This window comes from Boleophthalmus pectinirostris, unplaced genomic scaffold (assembly GCF_026225935.1).
Source record: "Boleophthalmus pectinirostris isolate CB_2022bp ecotype Guang Dong unplaced genomic scaffold, ASM2622593v1 HiC_scaffold_14, whole genome shotgun sequence".
Lineage (NCBI taxonomy): Eukaryota > Metazoa > Chordata > Actinopteri > Gobiiformes > Gobiidae > Boleophthalmus > Boleophthalmus pectinirostris.
The window spans coordinates 4573495-4593641 of NW_026571047.1; the positions used below are offsets into that span (position 1 = coordinate 4573495).

General features: G+C 36.1%; 2 protein-coding genes across 7 annotated transcripts in view; one reads left to right on the plus strand and one right to left on the minus strand.

Annotated features, from left to right (window-relative positions):
* Window positions 1–5103, minus strand: part of LOC110155179 (ras-associating and dilute domain-containing protein-like) — a 63402-nt gene extending 58299 nt beyond the window's left edge. For both annotated transcript variants that reach the window (XR_008631783.1, XM_055150618.1), the window contains exon 1: window positions 4553–5103. Coding sequence is in view for 1 of the 2 variants with exons in the window: in XM_055150618.1 (XP_055006593.1) it covers window positions 4553–4683 (131 nt within the window). In the remaining variant the exon portion in view is untranslated. The remainder of the gene's footprint in view (window positions 1–4552) is intronic.
* A 6177-nt stretch (window positions 5104–11280) lies between these two features.
* The window catches only part of abcc3 (ATP-binding cassette, sub-family C (CFTR/MRP), member 3), a 124761-nt gene continuing 115894 nt past the window's right edge, over window positions 11281–20147 (plus strand). For 2 of the 5 annotated variants that reach the window (XM_020919219.2, XM_055150108.1), the window contains exon 1: window positions 11282–11631. In XM_020919219.2, coding sequence (XP_020774878.1) covers window positions 11596–11631 — 36 coding nt within the window. In that variant the 5' untranslated portion in view covers window positions 11282–11595. Of the gene's footprint in view, window positions 11632–20147 lie in introns of all 5 variants that reach the window. The other 3 variants (XM_020919220.2, XM_055150110.1, XM_055150111.1) reach the window with 2 other exon arrangements.

Genomic DNA, 20147 nt, shown 5'->3' on the forward strand with positions numbered 1-20147 from the left:
GAGTAGTATGGACCATTTAAAATCTACTGATATAAACACCAGTCAGTCAGCGATGACGTTTATCAAAATGTGTTTAGAATGATTTCAGTAGTCACAATTATTCTGATTAATCATAAACATATAAAACCAGATTGTCAACTGGATTATCTGGTTATTCTAGTTATGTTATTTTACAAGCCATGTACATGTAACCAAATACCACAAAACACAATTAAAAATACCACTAAACAACCTGCTAGTGCATTGCCTATACTTACTGCGTACTTGACGGATCTCTCGGTGGCCGGTCATAAAACCCAATACTGAATGAAGTTTGGTTTTGTGCTGAGCCTGTATTGTAAGCTGCTTATAGTTCAAAAGTCCTCTGCTCCAATAGAGTGAAATCGCATTGTTGACATTTGGGAAAGTGGCAAGGCGGTTTGTTTCAGATTATTTTTCCCTTTGTTTACCGTAATAGTTGGGATAATTACAATCTCAGTTGTCATATATTTGTTGTTTTTTTAAATTGAAAATGAAGCTGAGGCTGGGTTTACTTAACATCACAACATTATTTTGCCATTAGTTTAAAACAGATCTGGAGAATAAGTTAGAATTCTCCATTGGAATTTGCTGATGAAGTGTCAGAATGCAGATTTGTTGACCTGGTTTATGGTTCACATCTCTGTAATTAGTAAGGATGTAACAGTAACCGAAATACTGTAATATCGTATCGTTAAAAGTAGGGATGTAACGATATCCAAATCTCACTGTACGATACTTTCACAATATGCATCTCACAGTACGATATTTATTGCAATATTTTGTGGAGACTAACAAAACTGTGAATATACTACTTTTTCTTTTTAAAATGCCTTGACAAGCCTTTGGTTCTGTCATAATCCAAAGACCTACAATCTGCTTAAAAAGTGCTTAATAACAGATATTTTTTTCATAGTCTGCATTTAAAGAGGGCAAAGGATCATGGTCTACGTAGTTCAGTTTTGTTTTGTTTTTTAGCTCTTACTGCACCAAAACTGTTAATGTAAGCAAAGAAACTTGTAATGTGAATATATTGTGACGGCCCACGATATTATTGTGAGACCTTTGGCGATACGAGATAACGATATTTCATTTATTTTTACATTCCTAGTCAAAAGTGTCATAATAATATCAGAGGCTATCACAGTATTAAGTCTTTTTGCTTAAAGGTATAGTTACTTTATATATAGGTATAGTTTTTATTCTATAAAGCACTTTATATTATTTTGTGTATGAATTGTGCTGTACAAATAAACTTGCCTTAAACAAAGAGAACTACATAGACCATGATCCTTTGGTGTTGTCAGAGCAGACTGCATGGAAAAAATAACTGTTATTAAACACTTTTACATCATAATTTTTCATATTATAACCATACCAAAGGCTTTTCAAAGCTTTTAAAAGGAAAAAAAAATAGCTATTTTTTTAAGCCTCCACAAAATATCACAATAAATATCAAACTGTAAGGTGCATATCGTGAAAATATTGCATCAATGCATTTTGATATTGTTACATCCAGAGTAATTACTGTGTCTATCTAAATAGAACTAAAACTGACACAAAGTTTACCATCTTCTCCGTCAGTAGCCTATAAATAAACTGATTTTTGACAACAGCTTCAGAAAGTAGTTATGGCTGTTGAAAGGACCGTAAACCACAAGATTGAATATCAAAATTTTGAAGCCAGCACAAAACAAAACAATTTAACGTGTGTGGGTTTTCACTTTGGAACTTTTGTAGAAGCTGACAAATCTAACATGGAAGCGGTGAACATTGGCTGCAAAACGTACTGTCAAATGCAGACTCAAATGTAGCCTGATTCTTAATTCAGTATATACTATATACTTTTATACATACTAAGAAATGATGGTACACTGTAAACCCAAATGTTCAAAGTAATTTAATAGATTAAGCTGTGTATAGTCAAAGTTTTAGAAATAGTTCTACTAACTTAATTAGGTCAAGTTGCTGTAACATGTTCTTCTTTTTGAGTAATTTTAACTCATATTTTTTGATAAAAGGTATAAATGAGTGTAACTTACAAAACATATATGAGGTACAACTATGATAAAGTCCTGTTATTTCTATTGTTTTAAATAGGGATGCTTTCAAAATAAACTTAATTTATATAGTACATGCTAAAATACAATACATTTTCAAAGCGCTTCACCAAATAAGTGAACTTATTCCAATGGTTTGAAAACTCCCAATTTTACATCATAATAATTGAAAATAATTGAGTTGCCCTAACAGAAAACTATGAGTCATATTCACTGCAAATATTTCAGCACTTTTAAGTCAGCTGTCAAGTACAAGTAGCAAACCATCCAGCCTTTTAAGTTCTAGAAGACTGTGAATTTTAAGTTCATCAATTTAAAATAATTGAGCTAATCAGTCGCCTGAATTTTATTTATTTATTTTTTTAAGTTAGGGAAACTTATTTGAGTTTACAGTGTACAAAAAATGCTGTATTTGCAATTTGCTAATTGCATCCATTACAATTGTGATTTCGATTAATCTTGCAGCCCTGTAAGGAATAGTAATTTGAGGCTATTACTGTTTCTTTAAATGTAGTACACTGGTTTAGTATTATGTTAAACACTGCCAAATGTATTCAAGGGTTTAGGTAAATTCAGAAAAACAAACACTGGAATAATTCTATAGTAAAGTAAAGTGCATTGTCTATTCACCTTTTTTTTTTTTTTAAGTTACACTACTCTTACTTCTAATTGTGACAATATGAAATGATTTGAACATTTGTGTTTCTTGCACCCTTCACAACATTGATTCTTGTGAGCTTTAAGTCATGTTCTAATGTTGTTACCTCCTCAAAAACAGACCTGGAGTGACCTGTTTAGTATCATTCACACATGTTTAAATAACTCTTTATTATCAGTCTACATCTCCAAAGCTCAAAATGCTTTGTTCCACCTGTGATGTCATGAAGCGGTCGTTTTCAACTTAACAGCTCCATTTACCTTTAGTTCAGTAGAGATCGGCAACTCCAGGGCTGAAACTGTTCAAATGGTTCTAATGGAAGTTGTATGGATTTTAAAAGCACAGTGGAGCACATTCTGTATTACCACATGACATCACTAGGTGTTTTCCGTTTGAGAGAAATCAGCCTAAATATGCAGGGTCTGTGTGTTAAACATGTGTGAATGAAACAGAACTAAAACCGAGGAAACAACATTAAAACATAGATCAGAAAATAATAATATGGGCTCTTTATTGTTTTGTCATTGCATTGTTTTGTTTATCTATTAATGCAAGGAACGCCTGTCTGTGTCTTTCTTTGTGTGTTTGTTTGTTTGTCTGTTCCAGGCATAACTCTCAAACCTCTCATCCGACTGTTCTCAAATTCAGAGGGCGTCATCCTAATGAGACGGGTGTGTGCAGTGCCAATGTTGTTAGGGTAAAAAATGTCAAAGCTTTGGTTAACTTAAAGGATAAATCAAAAGTTGCACCCAAGACGGTCACTCTAACTTATTTTTTTCCCAAATGATGTTTTAATTTCTTGGACTTTCATCTAAAGTTGAGTAATTGCTTCAAGTTGAATAGGCTAATATTATGTTGACGTAAATGCTGATCTGTCTTTCAGCTAAAACACAGAACTAGGGTGACCAGATGCAGAGGTGGGACCAAGTCGTTGTTTTGTAAGTCTCAAGTGGCCCATAAGTCCAAATCAAGTCCAAGTCAAGTCCAAGTCAAGTCCAAGTTGTCTACTTTAAGCTTCACGTCATTTCAAGTCCTTTTACACCAAAGTACCAAATATAGCTTAGATTTTTGCAATTTATATGAATTTTAATCTAAACTGTACTTTAAAAAGTCATAGTATATTTATATAAGTGTATTTATATAGGAATTGTTGAAATTTTATTTATTTTTTTCTTTTTAAATGTTTTGTCAAGATCTTATATGAATCATCACTGTCAGAATAGAAAGTCTTCTTATGTCACAGAGCTCAAGTCCAAGTCAAGTCCCAAATCTTGGTCTATTTTATCAAGTCAAGTCTCAAGTCCTGAAAATAGTGACTCAAGTCTGACTCGAGTCCAAGTCAAGACATGCAGGTCCCAACCTCTGACCAGACGTCCCTATTTACCTGAACAGTCCCAGTTGAGTCCTGTGTCCCCTGTCCCTGCAGATTTATCCAAAACCAGTGACTTGTCCTAGTTTTATACAAGAAATGTCCCAGGTGTCTCTGTTTTTGACCAATTTGATCCCTTCCAACAGTAAAGACAGCCATAAATTGTAATTTGTTTAGACAAAATACAAAAAAAACCTCTTTAAAACCAAAACCAAAACACAGAGAAAATGTGACTATACTAGCTCACATGTTAGTCATGATGGTCTCTGCATAACAATTTTCCTTAATTACGCGCTCGTTTCACAATTTTATCATTACCAACCAGCATGAAACCAAGAATGTCCCAGTTTTTGATTTTGAAATTCTGGTCACCCTACACAAATGGCAACTTTAGTCGGAACTGCATTTTTTCACAACACTTCACAAACTTATTCAAAGTGTACTCACTGCTGAGAGCCATCACTGGTCCTTCTCCCCAGTTTACCAAAGCGCCTCTTGGGTGAGACTGCAGACAGGACAGCCGGTGGTTGTCTCCGCGGGGGGAAAGATCGCGCCTCTTCGGACAAATACCCGCTCATCCCTGCTCAAAGCGCTTCTGTCTTCCGTCCTACTGTCTCTGCGTGGAAGGCGGTGCGCTCATGTCCCCTAACTCTCATTCCGGGCATGTTTCGGGACACTCCGCCGCTGTCTCATCCTCCCTCTCTCTCTCTCTCTCCGGAACACACGGGCTGCAGATGTTTCCACTTCTGCGACCCCAGCTGTTGGAAGCGATAGAGCTGACGTACGGGATCGAGTTGCGCGGCGTCGCTGTGGAAAAGAGATGAGCGATAAGGCAGAAGTCAAGCTGAATCAAGGCGCGGAGCTGCTGAAGTCTCGCAAGTTCCGACTCCAGAAGCGAAATGAAGAAGGTGTTACGTTTCAGACGTGCTCCAGGCGCTAACCAGATGTGCGTCTGCCGAGGAGATGCCCATTGGAATCCCGCCCATCCGCTGCGGCTGCTCACAGGTCAAAACCAACCTTCTTTTAGGCTGTGTTTAGGAGAGAGCTAAACACAGGTCTCTGTCCACCTGAGGGACTGCACATTTCAGAAACAAAAGCTGAAATAGGCCTATCAGATGTGTTTTAGGCCTTCACTTTTCTGATCTGTGTAGCCTAACATGTTTCCTCATCACACTTGAAGTTTCATTTGGTTTCATTCACACGTTTAACACTAATGATGTAATCAAGGACGCAATAATCGAGACCAAGACCTGTCCGAGACCACAGGGTCCCGAGACCAGGACAAGACCAAGACTTTTAAAGGTCAAGACCAAGACAAGACCAAGACTACAGCCCATCCAAACCAAATCAAGACCATCTTTGTCATTTTCTACATTTATTTGTATTTTACAGTTTTCTGGCACATGTATATCAATGTTTTTGAAAATCTATCTCCATTTTATCTGAGAAATGTTAATTTAAGCTTAAAATAAGACACGCAAACTGTACTGCACCGAAACACTTTGTGCTCCTTTTATGGACCCTCATCCTCAGTTTGAGAACCCTTCTTTAAGAGAACTTCCACTGACACTTTACACAAAACTGTGAAGAAAGTGAAGAAAGTGGGTAGGTTTTTTAAACCAGTTTTTTCAAATTCCTAACTGGAGTTAGACCTCGAGTCTGTGACAAGACCAAGTCCAAGTGCCTTCAAGACTGAGACTAGACTGAGTCCAAGAGCCTTCAAGACCAAGACAAGACCGAGTCCAAGCAGACCAAGACACTTTCAAGACCGAGTCCAATGTGAATATTCAAACAGAGACAAAGGGATTATGGACTAAGAGATGAGTTCATTTAAAAAAAAAAAAAAAAAAAAAAAAAAAAAAGTAGGTACAACAGCTGTACAAATGAGGCTATAAGTGCAGTACATTTATGGAATGGACTTGGAAAAAAGAATAAAAAATGTGCAAATATTAATATTTTTTTAACATTTTCATGAATTGTTATTAAAAAGTTATTATTGATAATAATTTTTGGTTTGTTTCTTTGTGTCCATCTAATGTCAGATGTCTACAGATGCACTATAATGTATGTATGTAATGAAATATTGTAAATTGCAGGGGTAGGATTAAAATAAGGCATGCTTATTTCTACTCCTTTTTTTGAACATTGAATGTTTTTGACACTTTTGTTCTCTTTATTTGCTTTGTTAAATGTAAATGTTCAGAGAGTATGGAGGCTATGTTGTGCCTTCATACTAAAAAAAAAAAAGGTCAAATAGATTAACTCTAACTCTATAAACCTTCACTAGATTCATCTGGATCATTTCAACTCTGCATTTCTCTGTCAATCTCTACTGAACTAAAGGCCAAAGGTAGCCATTAATTTCAAAATGATCACTTCATGACATCATAAGGTGGAACAGAGCATTTTGAGTTACGGCGATGTGGACAGACTAATAAAGGATTACTTAAGCATGTATGAATGAAACAAAACACAACTTCAGGTCTGTTTTTGACGAGTTAACAACATTCTAACTTAAAACTCGTGAGAATTGATTTCTTGAGTGCTCATATTAATCACAGGCTCCTGAAAATGTGCTGTTTGAATCCATTTTGTATTAATTTTTCTTGAGTATTCAGACCTATCTTAAAACTGTTATGACAATGTTTGTTCATGTGTGCAGCATTAGGTAACTCCGAAACATTCCACCATTAAGACCCCCAGCGTGATGACACTGGGTGCATTTTCACAACTGCTTCTGCATTAACAGGAATTACCGGCACTTGTGTTCATGTAGCGCTCCCTGTTGGAATGAAGGAGGCACTATATGACGTTCACCAGTAATTCATGTCAGCGTCTAACATCTGGTTGCACTTTTCAACCTTGTCACTGTGAGGAGAGTGTGTGTCCTTGTGTCTCTGTGTGGACATGGGTCTCTCTGTTGGTGTCCTGTCCGTGTGTTTCCTCTCTGGGCTTTGTCTTTGTTGAAGCAGTGAGGACTCTTCTGTCTTCACTCTTCTGTCTTCGTACAGGACTCTAGGACACACCTGAAAACAGCAATATAAACACAAAAATAAATAAATAAATAAATACAAGCCTATATTGTCCTCTACAGATAAGCGAATGCTGCATGCAGTCGAAATAGCCAGTGTATAAAACTACTAACTGCATGGAATGTATTCAAAGTAACAAAGTAACAATATAGCAAAGTAAGTGGATACTGCTTACTTTTACTTCACTACGTTTGTTGTATAAGTATTTTTATCATAGTTTGAGACCTGCTGAAAAGAGGGGCTTTTTTTTACCACATTCATAGTTTGAGCAAACAAAAATATCATAAAATAAATAAATAAATACATTAATGCAGTAGATTCAGTTGAACAAAATTATTTATCAGAATCACAAAAATTCTGCAAAATACTTACACTTTTTACTTCTTAAAGACTCATGATGTAACTTTTTGGTTGGGGGTCCATCACCTGCTTGTTTCTATTGAAGTGTTGTTGCTCTGCCTGGAATGTTCCACAGTATGGCATTAAACAGCTCTAATATTTAATAATGAATACTTTTATGATTTTTCATGCGATACTTTTACTTGAGTATTTTTGCTCCAGTATCTATACTTTTACTCAAGTAACAAATTTGAGTACTTCTTTATCACTGCTCAAATGCTTCTGAATCTTCATGTAAAAATTTATTTTTAAATAAATGTATTTAGTTAAGGTGCGAAAACTAGGGTGACCAGATTTTCCAAATTCAAAACTGGGACACATCTGGTTGGGATGGTTGGTATAAGAAAAGAAAAAAAAGTGCCTAACTTTGTCCATTCTCAACTCATTTGTAGGACTTCTGTTTTGCTTTTTTTCCCCTTATAGTCATGTTCAAGCATGTTTTTGTTTTTGTTTTTTTTTCTGGCTAAACAATTGACAATATATTGGCCCCTTTACTGTTGGGATCAGATTGGTCAAAAATTGGGACATTTCTTGTATTAAACTGGGACAAATGAAGGGTTTTGGATATGGGGATACGGGGCTCAAAACTGGGACTGTCCCGGGTGAATAGGGACGTCTGGTCGCACTCAGCACTAATGTGAGTCAGTATAGTCACATTTTCTTTGTGTTTTGGTCATTTTTAAGCAGCTTTTCTGTATTTTAACGAAACGAATGACAATTTATGCCTCTCTTTACTGTTGGCAAGGATCAGATTGGTCAAAAATAGGGACACCTGAGACATTACTTTTTAAAACAAATGAGACAAATTAATGGTTTTGTATAAATCTGCTGGGACATGGGACACAGGGCTCAAAACTGGGACTGCCCGGGTAAATAGGGACGTCTGGTCAACCTATGCTAAGTCCAAACTAAATATTGTCCTCTGCTGGAGCTAAATTTAAGGAACGCAAATACAGGCTACCTGTTTTCTCGGTTGGCCTCGCGTTTCCGCCTCCATGACTCCATCTTGTGGCGGGAAAGTAGAAGCGCGCGCTCACGCAGGTCGGTCGTGTTTTGTGAAAATTGTCGTTATATTTAAAGTACGAAACTTGACAAAATAACAATATAAAAATATGCATACTCGTTTTTAAGTTGACTAATTCATGTTTTGGTTTATTGCAGGACAATCTGGAGAGATCTGCAGAGCTCCTGAAAAATAGCTCGACAAGTTATAAAATAAGCTAGCACCGTCTGCATTTAAAGTAGGCACATGGATCGTCACACATTTAATCATTAAAAAATAAACATAAGCCCGTGACCATTATGTTTTTCTCATAACAGAAAATATTATGCAGAACAAGTTACAGTCCCAGTTTTGAGCCTTATGTCCCTTGCTCCAGTGAATTTATCCAAAACCAATGATTTGTCTCAATTTTATACAACAAAAGTCCCAGGTGTCCCTATTTTTAACCAATTTGATCCCTGCCAACAGTAAAGAGAGGCATAAATTGTCTAGGTTTTTTTTTTTTTTAGATTTTTGTTTAGGTAAAATTATGGAAAACAAACAAAAAATATGACTATACTGAGTCACATTTTATCGTGAAAAAGTGATGAATGGGCCAAGTGCATAACAATGTTCTAGTTTATAATAAACAAATATAATAATAATAATAATAATAAACTGTGAAATGCATTTGTTTCACAGTTTTATTATTATCAACCGCCACCAACCCGGGTGTCTCAGTTTCTCATTTTGAAAATCTGATCACCCTAATGCAAAGTTTAGTAATGTATAGCTTGATCTTTTACGTCATTATATTTAAACATTCAATAAAATAGTAATAGACTATAAAAGATGGTCATTTATCTAAACCTAAGAAGAGTGAGTGTTTGTGACGTTAAGAACTGGGCTCACTTCTTTTAAATAATAAATTGCATTAGATTTGTGTGACACGTCTTGCAGAAGTGACAGATAAACCTGTCCGTGCACTGATATGTCTTTGTGCTTTTCAGGTGTAGCACGTCTGTATGTATTCTGCACAACAGGTTTCGTGTGTAAACCAACACTCCAAGACTGCAGGGAGAACCACAGTAAATGGGCTTAGATGGCTGGGGGTGGAGCTACGTTAAGCTTACTTGCCAAACTTGACCTGTGTGATACCAGGGGGACTGTGACCGCTCCAACCCTGTGAGGGATTTCCTCGGGCAGTGATAGTAAGTGCTTATCCAGAGAGGTTAGAAAAAATACATACATTTAAACTATACACAGCCAGTATCAAAACTTAAATGCCAAAAAAAATGAAAAAAATACTGTTCAATCTGCTTATTTTCAATACACCATTTTGCCACCAAAGGTATATACCCACTGCTTTGTACTTGTTTGTACTATTTTATTTTTTGGTACACATTAAAAAACAAACAAAAAATAAAAAACACACGCATTACAAGGTCATTTAAGATAAGATCATTTAGGCGCATGAATAAATGAGGGGCTTTAAACACAAATGTGAACAACTCATTAAGAAGCAAAACTATGTTCCAGCACCTCTTCTCACTTGTAGCTATATAGATGTGTTTAAGTTTTGTTATGATTTCAGTAGTACTATAGTAATAGCATGTAGTTCCTAATATATAATTATCTCAACGCTGAGTTGATCCCACCCCATATACAGTTGAAATTCTTCACATTACTATACACAAATGAGTCTTTTGAAGTACACATATACACACTCTCTTACATCTCTTACACTCTCCTATATTACGCTTTTGTCTGGCCTGTTATAATGTTGTTTCCACATCAAAAACAAACAAACCCTGAGTTCTTGCATCAGACAGAAAACACTCCACCTTGTGATCTCATGTGGGAGTACAAGAAATGCTCCAAAGTCTTTTTAAACTTCATACACTTTCACTAGAATCATTTTGATCATTTCAGTCCTGAATTACCAATCTCTACTGAACTAAAGGTAAAAGGAACTGTTCACTTGTGAATGACCGTTTCATGACATCACAAGGTGGAACAGAGCATTCTGAGCTTTGGAGATATAGGCAGACTAATAATAAAGGCTTATTCAAACTTGTGGGAATGAAACAAAACACAGCCCCAGGTCTGTTTTGATGAGGTAACTTACCTCATCAAAACAGACATTGGAGCGTGTTAGAATGTTGTTACCTTCTAACACAGCTTAAAGCTCACAAGAGTCAGTTTGCGTAATATAGGACCTTAGGCTTTGCAGTTAATTGGATTTTAATTAGAGATTGAGATTCAGTCACTTCTAATGTTCAATGATCTACAACCAGTCCCCAGTCATTAAAAGCATGTGGTTTAGAGCAGAGTTGGGGGAATAAAAGTCTTGGTATGAAATGGCAATGATTAGTAGATCTTTGGCTGAAAAAGGTTGGTGACCACTGGATTAGACCTTTTCGATACAAAGAAATGATTTAACACAGTAGCCTATAGCTCACACATTAGCTACAGGCTTGAAGGTCCCCCTCTGTTGTAGACCTTATGTGAACTTTTAACCTTGTTACTGTACCAAACCTGATGGGCGCTTGACGGGAATGTGAGAGAACCAGGCCTATTTATAGAGAGCAGCTCGTGCTGTAGTAGGACATTCATCTGTCTCACGGTGTTCAAAAGTAAGACAGTCTCAGAAGTGTAGCTTTGTCATTTCGGATGCTGCTTAAGCGTGACTCGACATTTCACAGGGTTTTTCTGTTGACTTGAGTCATGTTGCGTAGGCGAAGTGAGCATAGAAAGCTGGAGCGGAAAGGCGGAGCCTGGGAGCTGTGTGCAGCGACAGCCCTGCCCGCGTAAGCCTCGCTCTCTCTCCCACAGAAGCAGAGCTTTCTTCGGTCTCTGTTGATGACTTTACTTGTGCGCGGAGCGGAAGCGGCGGGGCTTCTCCATAGCGCAGTCTCGGGCTGCCGGTTCACACGGAGGACAAACTAAGCGCATAGTCGTGTGTCCGTATGTTTGGCATGTGATAAATAGTCTTGTGCAAATAAGAAAAGGTAATTGGCAAGTCGACCTGTAGCGGGGCTAAAGGAGCTCTGCGTCGGTCTCCCGCCGCGAAGTAGATGGAGCGGCTGTGCGGAGCGGAGCTTCCCTTTTGGGTGAGTACTACTAAATCCATGGTACTACGGTTGTCATCGGTGGTGTGGCTTTAGTACGGCACAAGATCCTCCAACTCCATTGGCTTTGTGTCGACTTCGCGCACTACCTGACAATGTTAGAATACATTATTGGCTGCTTTTGTTTTCTTTCCGGGCAACCTTTCAGGGTTTTACGCCACGGGTCGCTTCCTAAAATAACTCTCTTAATAGCATTTACTCGGTTAACAAGTAAGACATTTCATGTCTCACTGAATTACTTATGAACGTTTGCCTATTTCTAACATGTGTTCTGACATGTTGCACAAGTTTCTGCGTAATTGTAATGGGCATGCAACTGGTGCATTATTACCCAAATCTATTAATATGGGCTTAATTAACTATGATTTTCATTATTATTTATTACAGCATTATGAGAGATCCACTCCAAGGTTATAGAACATTTCATAAACAGGATAGTTTGCACAGTGCAGCACATGATAATGGCAATATATAAAACAAACATTTAGAAATTGGCAGAATTGCAATCCAGACAAATGCAATAAATAAGAATAGATGAGTAATATGTATGTATGTATGTATGAATAGATCAAAATAACCTATGCCTGTATGTGTCTATGAATGAAGTATTACTTCTGCATAAGAATATATTGCATAACCATCCTAATGCAAGCCTAGCAAGTCAAGTGATCGGTGTTTATTTATACATAAAAAAAACATGTTCTTGATTTGAGATAGTCTGCTCTTTGTGCATTCTCTGAAGGGGGAATAAACCTGCTTGTTAAGGCTATTTTGCAAATCAACATATGTTTTTCAATGTGTCTCAATTGTTTAGTCTGTGGATGTTGAACTGACTGTTAATGTGAGATGTTTGAACCACATAAACCAAACTCTGTGGTGTCCAACAAGGAGGAAGATTTTCCAAATCTCAAATTATTTGTTCTTTCCCTTCTGCTTGGTTCTTAAAAATGCACTGTGTACCTTCTCTGCTGGAGGGTCTTCTACCTTCTTGTTCCCATGAAGATGAGGATTCTTGAATGTTCCACAGTATGACATTAAACATACATAAACATACAGGTCACATCTGTGGAGAGGCAATCCCACTCACAGTAACAGTGCATGTTTCTGTAGCAATACAATCACCTGCAATTAAGTAAATGCAAGTCTGATATGTTTAATGTCATACTGTGAAATATTCCAGGCAAAGAATTAACACCTCCACGGAGACAAGCAGGTGATAGACCTCCCACCAGAAAAGTTACACCTAAAGGAGTCAGAGTAAAAAAATGCAGAAAGTAAATTAGTACTGTATATATCTGTATAGAGCAATGTTGTCATTATTGCACAAGAAGTACATTCCTTTTGCCTATAGTCAAACTTCATATAATACATTTTCCCATTGACTCTGACATTTCTGTATTGAGGTCAGGAGACTTGATGTGTACTGTTAAAGGAACCCACTAAACCTACTCTGTGAGATCTCCAACGCCTCTGACTGATAACGCACGCATTATCAGTATTTACAATCTAGAATAAATACCACCTCCAAGAAATTTGTAGGCTGACTTATAGTTAAAGCTGTGCCCTTGTTTGTAGGTGCGCTACAAGTTTGATCTTTGATTGTCATTTTTGTGGTTGTAGACATCACTAAATCTTTGCAGCCTAACTATTACTATATGGTAAAACTATTGAACTGTGATTTTTCTGAAGTATTGTGATTATATTTGATATTTTTCTTTTTTTTTTTAGTAATAGTAGTAGGGGGTTTAGTCTTGGCAGAAAGGCGTAGTTTATTGTGCAGGGGTGATAGTAGCTTAGTTGATAGAGCGCCAGGTCTAAACCAGGACTAAACCAGTTCTAAACCAGGACTAAACCAGGTCTAAACCAGGTCTAAACCAGGTCTAAATCAAGTCTAAACCAGGTCTAAACCAGATCTAAACCAAAGTCTAAACCAGGTCTAAACCAGGACTAAACCAGGTCTAAACCAGGTCTAAATCAGGACTAAACCAGGTCTAAACCAGGTCTAAACCAGGTCTAAACCAGAAACAGTCTAAACAGGTCTAAACCAAACCAGGACTAAACCAGGACTAAATCAGGTCTAAACCAGGACTAAACCAGGTCTAAACCAGGACTAAACCAGGTCTAAACTAGGTCTAAACTAGGACTAAACCAGGACTAAACCAGGTCTAAACCAGGACTAAACCAGGTCTAAACCAGGACTAAACCAGGTCTAAACCAGGACTAAACCAAGTCTAAACCAGGTCTAAACCAGGACTAAACAAGATGACACCTAACAGTAGGTGAACATAATTTAAGGCAGCAGTGATCTCATATAGAAATCATTTCTCTATCAATAATGTTTTTAATCTGGTTAAGGAAATACCTTGCTTTTTGTGTCTTTTAGCAGATTAAACATCTTTGTCTTTGCTTCTCTACAGCAAACAAATGTCTGTTCATGGAGATTTGGGCTCAACAGCCAATTTGAAGAGAACAAACATGAATTTTCAGGATGTGGTTGCTACGTTCATATAGTTTTAAAAAGCACTACAATATCAAGTAATCCAAAGTATTCAGATTACTTTACTCACTTTAAGTAATTTAATGGATTACGTTACAAACTACATTTAGGGCTATGTAATCTGTAATTTGTAGGGGAATACATTTTAAAAGTAACCTTCCAAACACTGGCCCCAGTACAGAAATATTGTCGCTCTTGAGGTCAGAAACTGTCCACTGAGTACTGTCAGCATCTAATTATAAACCTTTTTATTTTCCGATAGTCAAAAAGTGTGCGTTAGGGATGTAACGATATCCAAATCTCTCTGTACGATATTTTCACGATATCCGTCTCACAGTACAATATTTATTCCGAGATTTTTTGGAGGTTAACAAAACTGTCAATACTAGGTCTGGGTATCATTAAGAAGTTGCCGATACGATACATACCTCAATATACAGGCCATGATACGATACATATCTCGATCTAGTAAGCTTTCGATTTGATATATTTCAAAATTATTTGATACGGTTCACTAATGGCTGTGATACTAAGCGTCTTTTTTAACCCACTTCTTGTGCAAAGTGAATATCAAACACACCCATTTTAACCAAAAACTGTGAAAATGTCAAATGTGTTGCATAAATAAGTTTCCTTTCACTTAACAAGCAACAAACCTGTAGCGCTGTAACAAAATAATTAAGTAAAACACAACAAAAAATAGCCTTGGTAATAAATTAATACAGCATCCCACGATATCGATACTGTATCATCACATTAAATGATACGATATATTGATATTTTGGTATTTTTGTACCCCTAGTCAATATTCTCCTTTTTCCTCTAAAAATGCCTTGACAAGACTGAACCCAAAGAACTAAGACTTAAAAGTGCTTAGAACAGTTATTTCTTCATGTAGTTTGCGCTGAAACTGAGCAAAGGATCATGGTCTATGTAGTTCCTTTTGTTTTTTTGCTGCACCATAACAATGACTTTAAGCACTTGTAATTAACTTGTAATTCGATATATTGTGATGGTCCACGATATTATTTTGAGACTTTTGACAATATGATATCACGGTATTTTGGTTATTGTTACATCCCTAGTTACCTTTCTAGTTACTGTTAGGTTTACTGTCATGGCAAAACTTCACTCTGGTCTCTGAGAGTTGAGAAAAGTGCTTGTAAACTCCGATTAGTGAGGAATAAGGGAAAACAGCTCTGCCTTTTGTATAATAACACATTTTGAAGTAAATATAGAAGATAATATTTAAACAAAATTATGCCACTGACGCAATACACTGCAAAAAAAACCAAAATCGAGTCATGTTAAGATGTCTTGAATTAAGAGTTTTGTTTTTTTTTTTATCATGATTTGAGTAAATTTCACTGGACAAGTAAAATTATCTACCAATGGAACAAGACTTTTTGTACTTAAAATATGAAAATACATCTGACTACACTTAAAATAAGAAAAAACAACTACATTTTGCACTTAAAATAAGAAAAAATCAAATGTTGCTTGAATTAAGAAAAACACACTATTTATCTACCCAAATAAAGTAAAAAATTCTTAATTTAAGTCATTTTAACTTACCTAGATATAGTTTTTTTCCAGTGTAAGCCAGGAGCAATATAATGAAACACTTTACTACTTAGTTTGCATTTGTAATGAGTCATAGAAGTTATTAATTCAATACCCTCTACAGCTCAAATCTTATATTGTTCCATCGCTCATGTATACTCAATGATAAATCAATATAGTAATTAGGGGTGTCAAATTATCACGTTAATTGTGATTAATTAATTACAGTCATATTTAGCGCGTTATGTTTTTTAATCGCGTTAATCTCATTTTTAATCTCTAACTTTACTGTTTCTGTATGCGAGTTGCTTTAATATAAAATCTGTTTTTATGTGTTGTTGGGACAACAACACACACACAAAAAAAACACATTTATCATTTTTTTTATTTCGGTAATTCCACTCATTGCCGGAAACCCACACAAAATGCGCGCACTAAGAGCGATGTAAACGTCTTATTAACGTTGGTGGCGTCAGTCGCACAATGGACGAGGTCGAAGAGCCAGTAGAACAGAGGCAGCAGTGCACAGGTAAAAACACATTCGTGTCTTGGAAATTCTTCTCCCGACGTGAAATATAAAAGAAAATAACAAATATAAAATCGCCTACAACTTAAATGTCACTGGTGAAAACAACCTGCATAGACTCATGATGTCTGCACTACTGTCCTATAGTGACCTGCCACATGAGAGGACACACACACAAACACACACAAACACACACACACAAACACACACACACAAACACACACACACAAACACACACAACGCAAACACACACAAATACAAACACAAACACACACCTTCATCATCATCATTAACCTGAGAGCGCTTCCTCCTGTGCGCCTCTAAACCAGAACTAACACCAAGACTAAAACCGGGACTAACCCAGTCCAAGACTAAACCAGGACTAAAGTAGGACTAAATATGTTTAATATGGTTAAGGAAAGACTGGCCTTTTTATTGTCTTTAAGTAGACAAAAGTCATTATGTTCAGATTTCCTAGTCTTTGCTACTTTACAGCAAACAGTTTCTTATTCATGGAGACTTGGGCTCAACAGCCAATTTGAAGAGAACAAACAAGAACAACATTTGCAGGATGCGGTTGCTACATTCATGTAGTTTTAAAAAGCATGACAATATCAAGTAATCCAAAGTATTCAAATTACGTTACACACTTTAAGTAATTAAATGGATTAAGTTACAAACTACATTTTGGGATATGCAATCTGTAATCTGTAGGGGATTACATTTTAAAAGTAACCTTTCCAACACTGCAGATTAGTAATAGTCATAATAATGATGATACTGTGGAATGTAAGTGACTGCATCTGTTAAAGTTTGTTAAACAATAATGACTTCATAAAGTCACTTTTTTTGTTGTTCTATATCAGTCTTTTGATCTGCCACAATAATGTAATAATGAATTTAAATGAAAATACCTCAAATTGAAGGCTTTTCTCAGCAATTTTTAGGTGAGATTAAAAAGAGATTCATTAGATTAATTAATTACAGATCATAATTAATTAATCTCTCAATTTTTTTAATCGCATGACAGCACTAATAGTAATTATCGTCACAGGCTTAAATGTGTAGCAGAATGTGTGTTAAATTGTTCCAAAGACAAAAAATTAAGTTAAAATTATTTTCTGATGTGTTATAATATGTAAAAAAATAAAAATAAAAAATCTTCTCTCAAACAGACGGCACTCTGTTCCACCTTGTGATTGTAAACTCCACCTTCACTAGGATCACTTGGATGATTTCAGTCCTGGAACTGCCCATTTCTTAGACTTAGACTTAGACAAACTTTATTGATTCACAAGGGAAATTATTTGGACACCGTAGCTCACACATCAAACTATAATATGATAACAACGAGAAAACATATAAATGTCTGTTACATAAGGGTGAGTTGTACAGTTGTAGGGAGTATTATCTGTTACTTAAGGGTGAGTTGTACAGTGTAGGGAGTATTATCTGTTACATAATGGTGAGTTGTACAGTTGTAGGGAGTATTATCTGTTACATAAGGGTGAGTTGTACAGTTGTAGGGAGTATTATCTGTTACTTAAGGGTGAGTTGTACAGTTGTAGGGAGTATTATCTGTTCTATAAGGGTGGGTTGTACAGTTGTAGGGAGTATTATCTGTTCTATAAGGATGAGTTGTACAGTTGTAGGGAGTATTATCTGTTCTATAAGGGTGGGTTGTACAGTTGTAGGGAGTATGACTTAAAGCTCAAAAGAGTCTATTTTGTTTAATGTAGGACCTTTAGGATAATTATTACGGCTACTGACTAAAAAAGAGAAATTGTATCATAGTGGATTTAGACAAAATAATTGCTCCTAAACTTCTTGGAGTGTGTAGACTTGGGATATAGGTCAGCGTAAGAACATGTAGTGCTGTAATCCACAAACAAGCTGGCCATTTAGCAGATACTCCAGCTATGCAGCTACGGTTACACTCAGCAGTACCAGGGCTTCACCTTAACTACACTATTTTACATTTCATTCATGCCACTTAGTTATGGAGTAACATGTGGCACAAGGGCACAGTGTATATCTTTAGAAGTTCAGACCACAACTTTTTATTTTATTTTTTTTCTGGAAAATGTATGTTTTATAATAGGGATGGGCCGATCTGGATTTTTTTGGAGCCATTATCCAATATTTGACCTGTTAATGTGCCTATATCCAATATTTGCTGATCAATATTTAGCTTTGACAATGCATAGCAAGGCCCACACATTAAGTTGAACTAAAAAGGTCATAAATAAACCTTTCACTTTTGTAAAAATAACAACATAATATATTAATCTAGGACAGTGTTTTCCAAACTTTTTTTCTGGGGACCCGTATTTTAAAAGTCACAAACCTTCGCAACCTAAGTCAATAGACATTATTTGTGAATCACAAAATAAAGGTGGTTTTGAGCATTATTGAACATTAATGAGGATATTTTATTGTTGACTGAGTGATCGTGTCTCTGAACAATTAGTATTACTATTAACTTTTATTAAGTTTTAAACAATGAAAAACAGCAGCAATAAAAGGATCCATAAGTCGCCTATATAGACATTAAATGTAACCCATTTCTTTTTCTTTTCAACATTCAGTTGCAATATTGGAACAAAATAGTCAATAAAATAATTACAAAAAGATTAGAAATGATACAAAACGTGTCATAACATAGCACAGAAAATCCCACTTCACACATATATGTAGTAGTGAAAGGAATAAGCATAGAAATACAGGTCCTACTGAGGACAGGATATACAGAAGAAATGCTTATCCAGAAAGATGATAAAGTCACCGATCCATGTATACAACTGTACACTGAGGACCTACATGCAGACTGTGACAAGGCGACCCCAAAAAAATCTCTTGTGACCCACCTGAGGGTCGCAACCCAGTCTTTGGGAAACAATGTTTTACAATAGGGATGGGCCGATCTGGATTTTTTATAGCCGTTATCCAATATTTGACCTGCTGATGTGCCTATATACAATATTTGCTGATCAGTATTTAGCTTTGACAATCCATAGCAAGGCCCACTCATTAAGTTGAAAAAAATACCACAAATAAACCTTTCACTTTTTTCACTGCATTGTAATAACAACACAATATTTTAATCTAGGATTCATTTGTTTCATGTGTAAAAATACAGTCTTAAAATAAAACTCTTCTATTTCCACTGTTATTTATGAGTCTGTTCAAAAAAACAAATCTGATGGTCACTGAGAACAATCTGAGAATGACACATCGACACACTTAGAATGAAGCAGCGCAAATAAAATCTGTACTGAATATTAATACAAAAGGCTGATATCGGTATGGGCAAATCAGTATATTTTTCAGTTTTCTGGGATTCTCTTCACAGTTCAGTTCACATTTTCAGATCATCCAGAAGAACTGACAAACGGACTGAAACATGAACTGACATATGAATACAAGAATCACATTTTAGAACATGTTTGTACAGGGTTAACAGTTTTATCCAGACTAAAACAGAGATTCAGGAAATGATGGCAGCTCGAAAATGTCAGCCTATGTGATTTGCAAGTTGCATCCATTCAACTTGTGCTGAATCTTGCTTCCCTAGTGTGACTCATTTCGCAAGGTTTTTTTTTTTTTTTTTTTTTTTTTTAGCAGAACAGAAAGCGAGAGCAAAAGTTGTTCCAATTTATGATGACTACAGACAGATCACTGTGAGAGTTCCTCTGTCTTTTCTTCACTCTGTGGTTTTGTCTGTGAAGCAGAAGGATACTGCAACAGATTTTAGATTATGTAAACAAGAGCTGCAAGATTAATCGCAATCAAATCGAAATATGAACGGACACAGTGAGCAAATCGCAAAAGCTGCTGTTTTTGAACTAGAATAGATTAAAAGGCCTTTTATTGTCACTATACACATGGACAATTTACACTATACCCATGTAT